General features: G+C 47.1%; 1 protein-coding gene across 1 annotated transcript; it reads right to left on the reverse strand.

Moving 5' to 3' along the window:
• Nucleotides 1-252: 252 nt before the first annotated feature.
• PROX2 (prospero homeobox 2) lies at nt 253-10,919 on the reverse strand. Its single transcript, XM_046646981.1, has 4 exons — nt 9,600-10,919; nt 5,725-5,832; nt 4,472-4,666; nt 253-2,972 (listed from the first exon to the last, which is right to left on the reverse strand). Exons 1-4 carry the CDS (start codon nt 10,917-10,919, stop codon nt 2,805-2,807), a joined length of 1,791 nt encoding a protein of 596 aa, XP_046502937.1. The 3' UTR covers nt 253-2,804.
• Nucleotides 10,920-12,802: the final 1,883 nt, after the last annotated feature.

The raw sequence follows: 12,802 nt of genomic DNA on the forward strand, positions 1-12,802 counted from the left end.
TAGTTAATTTTATAAGAATTTTAAAAAGATATTTTCTAAAGGCATGTGTAAAATTATGTTATGGAAATCTTATTTTAAATTATTATTTTTTCTGAGAATTCTATATTTTGTCATTGAAAACAAAGACAGTTTTTTAAAAGTGGACCTCAGTATAGTGATGGCACTGGGGTGCAGAGCTTGTTTAAAGAGTGCTGTGTCACCTCTGCCGTTTGTACTTTGCCCTTTCTCGGATGGAAAGGAGATGATCAGGCACCCTCACATGCCCAGGTGATGCCTTTGGCCTCTTCACTGTACAAATCTGGTTTGGAGCTGTGTTCCTGCATGGAATGCCCATTAACTGCCTGCTTTTAATCGATAATTGGGCATTAACTCCTCAATAGTGCCATCATCAAAAACCACAGTCCAGGCCCTACTGTCCACCACCGAAGAATTAGACAATTATGCAGTATTTGACTAGACTCTAAACATGTCTAATTTGGGAAAGAATAGTGCCCACATCTACCTTAATGGAAAGAATGACCAGACCTTTGGCAATGTTATGACTGCTACAAGAACGTGATCACCTTCTCAGCTTACACCCAGACTGTGTTCCCAACAAGAGAGATATACTCGGTAGAAAGAGAAAAACAGAATAAAATAGAATTCTTCTGTTGGCAGAGCATATGTATTTATACATTCTTCTGTGTTTAACTCAGTGGTTAGAGAGCACTGCCTGGGAAGACTGCAGGCCACAAATGCTTTCTATTTGAGCTTGTGCATTTCATCTCATTGGTCCTGGGGACAAGGTTCACTGCCCTGGAGGTGGCTTGGCTTGGTCTTTAAAACGTACACTAATGAATTTCAGGTTCGGAACAGAAAACGGCTGCTCTGTATCAGACAATCATGTGAACTTGGAATCGTTTCCCGTGAATGCCTTAAATAGCTCTGCACTGTCAGTCTAGACGGTGGGTGCTTCTGCATCTCCAAACACAGACAACTGATTGCCCTTTTCAAGGTACTCAGTGCTTGCCTACTCTTAAAACTGAGATTTGGCAGATTCCTTTATTTTTGTAAAGGGAACATTGTGGGAGAAAATAGGGCCAAGATCATCTGAGTGCAATTGGGTGTATTAAGGACACTTAAAAATAACCTTAAAACAACTGAAAAGATTGGTTTGGGCTGAGTATGTTTGTTTTGTTTTTCTTCTCAGCTGGTTGAAGAGAAAATTCAAAACAAAGTCATATTTCATACTTTTTTATGTTGCTACATCTTGCAATAGTTTAGAGATTTTATCTCATCTGATCCTGTTCACCCAGAAAGTCAAGGAAGTGGGGTAGTCAAATATGGAAACTTGTTTTATGTAGATGGGAAAGAAGTAAGCTAATGGAGTCCCAGATACCCCTTCCTCAGGACGACGGAGCCCGAGCCCTGTGTGACCCCCACCCCAGCCTGCAGGCCTCTGGCTGGCAAAGACTTGATTCTGACTAGCTTAGAAGACAGATTCAGGCACTCAGCTTTGCAGACATCTTGCCTGTATGCTCAGAGTGAGTCACAATTTGTGTTGGGCTGGAAGGAAAAAAACGTTGATTTCATGAATTCCTTTATCTGTAAAAGATTGACCATGGACTGTGATTTCCTTATGGAGTGGGAGAATTTCCATTCCTGTGTGTCATTGCTGTATTTGTCCCAGTTATCCCATTCATTGTCTGTGAGGCTATGCACAGGCTCTGCAAGTCTCCTGTCTGGGCCTCCGTTTCCTCTTTCCTAGTTTCTGCAGGTTGGCTCAGATGATCTCCTAAGGCCTTTTCTAGCTTTCACAGTCTGAAGATCAGTTTCTTCTGCACATAGGAGGTTGGGGCACCAATCGCATTGGTCAATTAAATACTATTTGGGTTGTCCAGCTGATAAACTCTTCCAGCAGAAGAATGGGAATGAACAGCAACACTCAAGTCCTGGAGAAAGTTTGTGTTGGGCTTGCTGGAATGATCAGGGGAAATCCTGTGTGATGAAGCACTTCTAAGTGCTAGGCAGAGGTTGTCAGATGACAGTGCCCCATCAGTGCTGGATGCTTACTGGGGCTGGTGGCCTGTTTGAGATCAGGAGAGGCAGCATGAGGTGGTCCTGCATACAGCCTGGTACCAGAAGGCGTTGGGTTCCTCCACACTCCTGATCATCCCTACCAACCCAAATGCCCTAGCCTTATACTTTGGCGAGTTACCTCACAGTTCTAAAACTCTGTCTGGTTATTTTTTAAATGAAGATAATGTCTACTTTTCAGGATGAAAAGCTTAACGAGAATATATTTGAAAGTGTCTAGCAAATAGGTAAAGCTTGATAAATAGGTAACTAAAACCAGCAATTTGTAAAAAATCCAAACAAGATAACCTTATTGAAAGCCAAGGGGGAAAAACTAACATTTGTGTAGTGAGTAACATTTCATAGAGTACTTTAGGACATATCATCTTTTAATCCTTACAGCCTCGTCTGACAGGTGCAGAGATACCTGCAAGTTCCCAGGGTCACGACACCTGGAAACAGTGGAGCGGAGATTTAAGTCTTCTGATTCCAAACTGTTGTGTTCCTTTACGATATGCTACCAACACACCATTACACTTGGTTGATATATTTTATAGTTAAAGTTAAACTTCTAGATGGTTCTGGAAATGGAAATAAATGATCAGAAATGGTAATAGTACTTATTTGGGGGATTTCTTCTTATGCCCTTTTTATATGACTACAGCTATACTAACTGCCATTTAAGACAAACTCAGAAAACCCTGGCCAGTTGCTCCTCACTTTGTGGGATCTTAATTCCGAATCAACTCCTAGGGATAGCTGGAAGATTTGAATATCTCTGGGATGTCACTGTCCAGTTTCGAAATAATTTTATAAATGGGTTTCTTCCAGGAAGGATCTGAGTCTTTCCCTGCGGAGACAGCCCTGAAGAACTCCTGTAACGTCAAGCTGGCAATTTCCAAGAAGCAATCTGGAACCTGCATTCCCAAAGAGACCCACAAGAAAGAAAAGACGTGAGGCTGTGAAGCACTGGCGCCATACAGACCTTATTGCCTGATGCTGCCTGTTCCTTTGGTGATGGGCTGATAAGAGCATCTTTGCTCTACTGGACCGTGAATTTTGCAGCCCTAGGAATCCCCTGCTCCCTCATCAAATACAAACCTTAAAATGGTGGTACCAATGAAATGGCCCTGGGAGAAAGCATATTAGGGACACTCCCTTTATAGGAGGAGCTGATTCCACTAATGGCTGATGTTCAGGTGGGAAACTCTGACTCGGATTGAAATTAAACCTGTGGTTCAAAAGAGTTTTTTAGTATTCTTTTCCTTGGTGCCTAATGTGGAAAGGAGTGCCTCCAAGTGTATGACTGTCGTACCTCATCCCATCATCTTGTGAGGCTGGATTCAAAGGACTTGGAATCATTCCTGCTTCCAAAGCCAACTATGAGGTTGAGGAGGGTCAAGAATATGTTCCAGGACTTCACCCAGACTGGCACCGTAAATGGTGGGGAGTCCCACAGGTCCCCCAGACCCTGCCTGGCTTGAAGCTTGCCACCACTGCATGCCAAATGACCACCCCCACATGGAAAGATGTGGCAGCATTACCACTCCCACATGGCCCGACCCCACGAGCCTCAGAAGGAGGGCTAGGTCTCCAAACGTATTCCGATGGAACATCCGACTAGTGGATGCCAGCAGTTCTTCCCTTTCTTGGAGGTATCGATAGACTGCTCTTTGTGATCACAGTCAAGTAAGAAAGGCAAGAAGAAGGAACTGTAGTAGGCGGCCAGACACACCTGGCACCTGCAGAACAAGACGCCAGCCTCACAGAGCTGTCAGTCACACACAAGGAAACGTGTGTCTGGATTAGGAGTTCTTACAAATGACACTTAGGCCACTTGCTCACCCTTTACTGACACTTTACCTCTAAGGTGCCACCAGTGTGCCTTCATTGAGATCCCCAAAGGACAGAGAAGCTTGAGTACTGTTTATTCATTATTTCTGGAAAGGATCTGAGGTGACTTGCCATAGAAGGCCCACAAATGAAACTGTTCAAGCGAGAATAAAGATAAGAACAAAATGATGAAAAGAACAGAAAATGTTGTAGAGAAAACCAAGGCCAAGACTAGGTGCTGCAACTGAGCCCAGTCCTGGGCCTCCTGGCACTCAGGCAAAAAAGGTCAACAAGTTATATAACTTGGTAAATAAAGAGTATTAAGTCTAAAATGGCAGAAGAGCTGCAGACCTCTGCTTAAGTTTCAGAATGAAGATTGGCTGTATATTCAGTTTGCAGCATCCACCTATTGCCTAAGAGAAGCTATGGAGGCTGTAATCTTTGTGGATAATACAGGGATTGGCCCCAGGCTGACCTGGCTCTCAGTGACTTAAGCACAGACACAGAGGGGGATCTTTTCCAAAACTCCAATCACAAAGGGAGGTACCCATGAGACCTCATGGGACCAATTACATGGTCTTACCTCAAAGTCATTTCCCTTGTTGTAGTGCATATTGAGAGCTCGAAAAAGTTCTGAGTCGCGGAGTACCACCAGCATTTTGGGATTTGTGACACCATCTGAAATCGCTTGCCGGGCAAATTTCTCCATTTGGATGTAATAAAACTCACGAAAGTTGCTGAACCACTTGATCATCTGAGAGGTAATGCAGCGGTTGAACTGTACAAACAAGGGGTCCATCAAGTCAGACGTTTGCCAGGAGGTGCTCAGAGTCAGAACTGTCAGCTTCCAGTTCAACATTGGGTTTAATAAGAATGGCTTCAACCAACATTAAGGACTTCCTTTACAAAAGAAACCACAGCTCTTTTCCAAGCCTATTCACTTATACACAGAAAAATCTGAACTAGCTATCATGCCCATTAGAAAATAATTGTTTTTGTATATACTAGATTTCTGAAGGTTTTTTACCCACAGAAAGCTTTCCACGGTGTGTAATTGTGACTTTGGGAGGGTCGAGGGTCAAGGCCAGTGTGTACCAGCTTCTGCTGCACCCAGGCAGATTGCAAGGCAGCCCCAGAGCCTTCTCCCAGCTCAGGGGCCAGGGGAAGGGGTGAGGGTGTAACTCAGAGACCAGTTTATGGGCAACTTGGAGTTGCAGAGTGAATCAAAATCAGAGCTTGGTGCAGAGATCAACCCAGCAGCTAACTATGAGGGAAAGACCTGGAAAATGCAAGGGCATGATATAACTATAAAGTATTAATAGCCCTAACCCAACGCCCAGGGTAAAGGGGCCCCCAGAAGCTTTATGGGAACAGGCAAGGTCTGGTTCCAACAATCAGAGTTTGGTTTTCCTTATTGTCACTCTTGATCTGTATGCGCCTTCACTCAGTTTTGAAACACAGCAATTTGAATGTAACTTTGACAGTGTCTGGCCCTATATATTATTTCTTTTTCATACTGTCCCCAGCAGAGACAGAACCTTAGGCCAAAGATGCCATTTACTAAGGGTTCTCTCTCCCCCTACCCTCCCTCTCCATGTGTTTCTGGGTATATCTCAAACTCAGAAGCTTAAAAATTCAGCTACCCAGCCTTCCTAGCCCAAAGTTAATCACAGTTATTCAGGCAGTCTCAGCCCAGACTGGAAATTGCACGAGTCCATCAGCAACATGAAGGGGAGCGAATGTGCACATATGATGACCTCGGACTTGCCTCACACCAGGCAAACCCACTGCCACTGGGGAGTTTTGCAGAGGCTGAACCCCAATGAATGACTTTACCTGAACGTCAGGGAAATAAGCCTTCAGGAGGTTGGAGCTGGGGTAGCGCGTGAAGAAAAACATTAGTTTGGCCTTCTTCAAGTGACCAGGGTTTAGGCCCTCCTGGATTTATCCCAGCGTCAAGGAAAACCAGCACCAGTTTATCAAATAATTTTGACAAATTATCCAAATAGTCAGTTGTCCTGTCCCTTACAGTTTCTATTCTATTTTCTTTTTTTCTGAGTGAATGGTGTATTTGCTCCATTTTTCTGTCTCGAGCAAGTCTGAGCAGATAAGCTTTATCTTTCTGGATGCTGAATACCATATATGTTACAGTAAAGTTGCAAAATTTGAAAAACCTTTTGATGTGTAAAAGTTCTGTGGCATCTGTACTATCAAACACAGTTCGTTGTACTTTGTGTGTGTGTGCTTTCCAAATAGGATAGGAAAAGATGGCAGTTCTGGCCCAGATAAACTATTCCTAAACTCCAAGTAGAGCTTTCCTTTCCTCTCTGCCTCAGTTTCCTCCTCTGTAAAACATGAGGAGTCAACTAGGTGGTCCCCATTCTGGTTCTCACAATTGCCTTTGCAGTGTTTAAGCCAACAAGCATCTTCCCAGACTAAGGACCAGATCACAGTCTGCTTTGGCTCAACAGCTTGAACTTCTGGGCTGCACCTGCTCCCTGCTTGCCTGGCAGAACTTTCCCTCGTCCTTCCTGCCTCCGCTCAGACGCTTTCTCTGGGAAACCTTTCCATGCCGAATGAGGCCTTCCTCACCCTGGGCTACCAAGGCTCTTTTGCAAACGTCTGTTGTAGCAATGACCTTATTGGAATTTTTACTGCATGTGTGTCTCCCTATTTAGACTGTGAGCTCCGTGAGGGCGAGAACCTTATCTTTTCATCTTTGTATTCCATGTGCCTGGCCCAGTGCTAGGTACATAGTAGGTGCTCAATAAATGTACGTTGGATGAAGGAGTGAGTGAGTGATTACATGGTCCACCTTAATCCATACACAAATAGGGAAGTTACATTCCAACCCATCCCTCACTCTGGGAACAGATTCCCTCCCCTTTTATAAGAGCAGGGAGCTGTGGGGTGACTGCCTAGCACCAGGGAGGGACTTGACTCAGCGTCCCAGGGGAATCCTGGGGCTGGGGGAGAACCAGCGTACAGAGTAACCTTGGAGTTCAGGGCTGAGAGCTGCAGCTTTAGGACAATTCAGAGTCTCAGTGGGACATAGCAGTTTAGCCAAAGGAAACCAAGCCAACTGTTTACAGTTACAGCTGGCCCTGGTGCCCAGGCTGCCACCCAGAAGACCCATGCCCCTGTCTCCTTGGCCCTATTTGTCATCCTTCTTACAGGTTCATAAATGCTGTGGAAAGGATCCTGGGTTTGGGAGTCCAAAGACCCAGTTTCAGATACTGATTTTGCCACTTATTAGCTGTATGACCTTGGGCAAGCCACTGACCTTTTCTGGGCCTCATTTCTAAAATGTAGAGTGTAGTGGTTCAAGCTTGTGCTTGGCAGTCAGATCCTGGGTTTGAATCCTGCTCTGCATGTGTCTTTCTCCTGACTTTGGGCAAGTTAGTTTGCTTCCCTCTGTCTGCCACTCAGATACCTAATCTAGAACAGACGCTTGAGGATTGTGAGGTTACACAGGCCCACAACCTTGATCTGAAACGCTGGGTCAAAGGGGTTCAGATTTCAGAATTTGTTATAACAGTAATACGTTATTTGTACCATATGTTAGTTAACACCCGCAGTGGGGGCTATGGCAGCAGCCTGTAATCCAATACATTAATATTCCCACAGCAAGATGGATGACCATTTACACCAAGTGCGATAGTCTATAAATAGCCTCCAAGCAGTGCAGGTTGGATTTTGCCACCAAAAGAGTTGCCATCAACCTTAAGAAAAGAAATCATAGGGATTATCAGAGCAGTTGGAGTTTCAGAATTTTGGCGAGGTGGCGGTGGACTTGTCCGTGTGAACGGCTAGTAGCGGGGCCTGCGCAGAGAAAGTGCACAGTCACTGCTCCCCGCGTTCCCATCTCGTCACACCTGCCCTGCCTGTTTCATGGGGATGTTGTGTGAATGTGAAAGTTCTTTTGCATCTCAAAGCAGCTTGCTCTTAGATGGTTTTCATGGCCCACAGAACAAATCTCTAACGCTGGAAGATAGGCAGCAGGAATGAGGGAATAGTTAGGGGGCCAGGATGCTGCCTCGGGGCCCCAAATCATTCCAAAGGTTGTCACCCGGGCAGCCAGGCCCTGAGGATGGGCCCTGAGGCTCTCTGTGCCCAGTCCTCACTTCACGGGGCAGGGCCAGGCACACAGGAGGTGCCTGAGAAATATCAGCATGCCCCTCCCAAGGGAAGCATAGCAGAGAATCTTTGGCACCTGAGTTCTTGAGGGTCTTCCACCATTGCCTGACTTTAACAGGGAGTCTCAACCAGAGGCCTTTTATCGAAGGCCCAGACAGGTAGCCTTTCTCACACAGGGAGATCATCTGATAAGAAAATGTCTATGTTGCTATCTCTGTACCTCCAAGAAGATTCCCTACTGCCTGAAGAGGCAGTCGTGGCAGGCAAGGTGTTCATGGCGATAGTTTTATAGTTGCTCACTGCCTGCGGGGAAAACACCCAGCAGCGCCCCAGCTTTGGGGGTGTTCCCAACACCTGTGACCAGCACGGGGCACTCATAGCATTTAGGGCGCAAGAGCCGGCCCTAGTGGAAAGTAAGCTGGTCCCACCTGGTCCTACCACCCTCACTACAGCTCGCCAGGCAGAGGGCATGACTATTCACACCTGGATATGCGACTCCACAGACACATCGACCTCTGGAAAGCAGATCCAAGGCTGCCCAGGAGAAGCAGCTGTGTGAGCTCAGCTCGCTTAAAAAGCAACATCCAAAATCTGTCAGGAACTTTAGTCCTACAAGATGCTTGTTGGAAGAGAGTTCTTTGGTGGTGTGAGTTTGGGGCTGCATACATTCTCCTCTTAGAGCTTCACATTGGATTTCAGCATGTTAAGGGCTCTGAGAAGTCCTGCAGTAAAGAAGGATTTACCCAAGCTGCTTTTTTTTCTTAATTCAACAACTATTAATATCCTGAGGGAGGGTTACTCTGAGAAACACTATTTAAGAGTGGCTCCTGCCCAAGGGTTGCAAAGGAGATGCGATAAGATCCAGACCCCTGCAGACCAGCCTGGGCCCCTCAGCCTTCCCCATGAGGGCCTCCTCTCCCTCCATGTGCTCAGCCCCCAGGCTCTAGTCCTCTCAGCTGCAGCTTAGAAGCTGTTGCTTAAACTAACGGCTTCTTAGCCCTTCTAGCTGCCTCTCAGATCTAGTCCCTGAGGAAAACTTCCCCTTTCCCATCCACCCCGGGAGTTTCAAGTCCCTCCTGTCTTCCCCATGAATTATCGAGACAGCGCAGGCTTTCTGCCTGGAGATCCAACAGGTTGGAGGAGCTTCCGATGAGCTCACTCCTCTGACCTTCTCTGCCGAGGTGTGTGAGCAGCTGACAACCAAATTATGGGGTTCTTCCTTCTAGGGGGTGTTTATCATATTTGGGAAGCCCATTTGACTTTAAAAACAAACAAACAACACCCTTTCAGACCCAAAGGAATAAGTCAGTAATGGTAGAATCTGTGTCACAGAAGCAGGTAAATAAACCTTCCTAGCATCCTTAAATCCCACAGTGCGGTCACACTTTCTCATGGAAACTAATAAGTAGGAGCCACAGGGAAGGAAGGCCTAGAAGCAACATTAAGAAGACCATCGGGAAAGCAAAGCTATTCCTTATGCCACATAGTTATTTGTCCCCACCTCCCCTCATCCTTCAGGTTTCCTATTTCTCTGGGCTGCGACAATGAGAACTTCAGTTACTAGTAAAGGATATGTGGACGGAAGGAAAAGGAAGTGCATCTGTGACAGCCTGCAGGCCGCCCTGTTCCATCTTCACCGAGGGAAGAAGGGGCAGTCTTTCCACACGGGTGGAAGTGAAGGGCAGAGGGTACGGCTGCTGGCTCAAAACCGACGGTCGCAGTTTGACAGCACCCCAAGGTTGCAGGGCAGACTCTGAGGAGGGGTGACTTTGGGAAGATGAGTCCTGGGGAAGACAGCTGTTCCAGTGACCATTGGGTCCATGACCCAGAAGCTGGCTAAGAATCTGATTTTCCTGGATGTGGGAAGGTACAGTCAAGGGACAGTTTGCTGGGGCACCCTGATAGGGGTTAGGGATCATTCTTGGGGAGACAGGGTACCTAGGAGAATCTAGAAGCTTGGCCAGTGATACGTTTCCCAGTGGGACCCCAGCCTGTGGCTGAGCCCTCCTGGACAAGGTAGCCAGAGGAAGTGGATCTTTACAGGCACCTCCCTTAGGAGGTGAGAGCTCACTTCTACCCTCTGGCACCAGCCCTTGGAAGCTTCTGCCCAGCTGAGTCAGATGGCCTGAAGGATCCAATAGAACCTTTTGTAATACTGAGTCCACAGCCCGGGACACTGCCCCGGTCAATTCTTTCCTCAGAATCTCCAGCAAAGCCCGTGTTCCAGAAGGAATGAACCTGGGTTCCTCAGACTGGTATTCAACCTGAGATACTCTGTGTTTTTCCACCCTGGAGAAGTCCCCATTGGAACCCTGCTGGTGGTCACTGCCCTTAGCCCAGGGCCTAGAACCATAGCCATTCCTCTGCTTTACACTCAGAGGGCCCCTCCCCTTCTCAGAGCCTCCTGGGCCCTGGGCCGTGTCTCTGGGCTCAGCAGCCTGTAGGATGTGCTCCTGCAGATGTCTTAGCTGCTGCTTCAGCAGATGAAGCTGTTCTCTCACCCGAGGGCCCCCCTTCCTGCTGCCATGGTCCCTGGCAGGGCCTGGCTTCAGAGGCCCTTGCTGCGTGGGAAGGCTCTGCTTCCTCTTCCGCTCCCGGGCCTTCTCTGGGCAGCGTGGGCTGTCCCTGGCTCGGATGTTGACCGGCACTAGAGGATTAGGGGAGAGGCACATGCCTCGGACGATGGTCTCCACTCTGGCTCTCTTTGCCTGGATGTGCTCATCCCAAAACCAATCAGGGTCAGCGAGGCTGGAGTTGGGGACCGGGCTCCAGGGAAAAGGGAAGTCTCTGCTCTGCTCTTGAGCGGATGGGCTTCTCCCACCTTCCATACAGAGTTCTGCCAGATGGGAGCAGGCCGGAGATGGAGGGGAAAGCACACCAGAGTTTGGGTCCATCCCCTGGCTCCACAGTCACTTGTTCAGAGCCTGTGGGATTAGCTGGGGCTCACTGAGGGTATCCCTCCTCCTGGTGTCCTCAGCTGGAGTGAGCTGGGTCCAGGATCAAGCGGTCTCTGGGTTGCCAGGGCTTATGAACCTCAGGGCAGGCTCTGAAATTAGAGACAGGAAGAAAACAGTACAGGTGACTTTGAACAGTGCTTTTCAAACTTGAACGTGCAAACAAATCACCTAGGGATCTTAGTAAAATGCAGATTCTGATTCAGCAGGTCCGGAGTGGGGCAGAGAGTGTGCATTTCTAACCAGCTCCAGGTGATGCTGAGCTGCTGGTCCAGACCACACTTTGAGGGGATTCCCCAGAGGGATCCTCCAGGGAGAAAATTCTCCTGCCAGGACATAACCATAAAATAATAATGATAATAAAAATAACAATGAAAGCTAACTGCATAACTGGCATTATGCCAAAAACTTTACATCCATTACCTGATTTAATTCTCATAACAACTCTGTGAGAATGCTGTCATTCCTATTTTACAGATAAGGAAATAGGCTCAGAGAAGTTAAGTTACTTCCTTAAGGTCATACAGCTAGAAAGTGGCAGGATGGAGTCAAAACAAGATTTGTCTGATTCACAGTAACTTTCTTAGTGACTTAGCAACAGAATCACCCCGGGCACTTGTTAAAAGTAGCAAATTCAGTAGACCGCCAGTCCTGCTAAATCAGAATCCCCCTGGGGCGGGGAAACTGCACCTGAAACAAGCAAACCAAAGTTTGAGAACCAGCTGTTTGACTGCTATCCCATCTTGCCCCTGGAAGAATCAGATTATGCATTCACCCATTGTTCAACATTCAACAACTATTTATTAAGCACCTACTATATACATCAGGCCTTCTGGGCAGTTGGAGAGACGGTGGTGAACAAGACGGCAGAGTCCTCCTCTCCCAGAGCTGACCGTCTGCTGGGGAAGAGAGAAGAAACAAGCATGTTTTCAGGCCGTGATACTGGCTATGAAGAAAAAGCACAGGAATGGGTTGGAAAATGGGATGCGGGTGTGGGGAGAAGGAAGGAGCAATTTTAGGAAAAGCTGCCTCAAGCTGTTTTATTCCCATGAAGGATCAAAATACACTGCGCCCTCACTGGGAGGCTTCTGAGAGCAGGTATGAGGCACCTCGAGTTTACAAAACATTCATCCACGTTACCTCATTGGACCTCACTCCAGCCTTGGGAGTCAGTGTGATTCTCCCAGTTTACAGATGAGGAAACTGAGGCTCAGTGAGGCCAAGAGTGGCTCTCAGTTGCTAAGATTCCAACTCTTCTGACACAACCACAACTCAGCTGCCTCCCTGAAGGTGAAAAGACCTGCACGAGAGATCCACTTCTCTGTTAAGCCAGATCATCCTTTCCTAGAAGAGGTTGATGAATTTTGTTTTCCTCTACCAATTTCCACGCTCCTTTGTTTTTCTTGCACACATGCTGGCAGGAGTGGGTTTGCTGTCCTCTTCTTGCTTTCATCCTGAAGCTTACTTGGAATTTTCTACCTCGGGCAAATCTCAAATCTTCTGTAGCCCGTGGGTTCTAGTCTGTAAACGTGGCCACAGCCTGCACCTGGAGCTGCCGGGTGACTAGCAGAGACCCCCAACATAAGCTCCTGGAGAGCAATGTCACTCCAAGTGGCAGGGCCCAGGGTGGGGAGCAGTGACAGCCGCAGTGCCAACATGGGGAAAATGCCGCAAAAAGAAGGCTAGGCTCTTGGGTCAAAATAATTAGACAATTCCTGCTCTGAGTCAGTAAGACATTTGTAAACTACTAAAATAAATGTGGATGACTTGCCAAATGAATATAAATTAAGGAATTTGTTATCACCAAGTTTATACCCACAGTT

The sequence above is a fragment of the Equus quagga genome, chromosome 20 (assembly GCF_021613505.1).
Source record: "Equus quagga isolate Etosha38 chromosome 20, UCLA_HA_Equagga_1.0, whole genome shotgun sequence".
Lineage (NCBI taxonomy): Eukaryota > Metazoa > Chordata > Mammalia > Perissodactyla > Equidae > Equus > Equus quagga.

Excerpts from the sequence above, each read along its gene's own strand:
- PROX2 (XM_046646981.1), bottom strand. The coding sequence starts at position 10,919 with ATGGACCCAAACTCTGGTGTGCTTTCCCCTCCATCTCCGGCCTGCTCC. Across the intron at positions 4,667-5,724 it reads CTTATTTCCCTGACGTTCAG|TTCAACCGCTGCATTACCTC; the intron begins GTAAAGTCATTC and ends TTGTTTGTACAG. Across the intron at positions 2,973-4,471 it reads ACAAGGGAAATGACTTTGAG|GTTCCAGATTGCTTCTTGGA; the intron begins GTAAGACCATGT and ends TTGGGAATGCAG.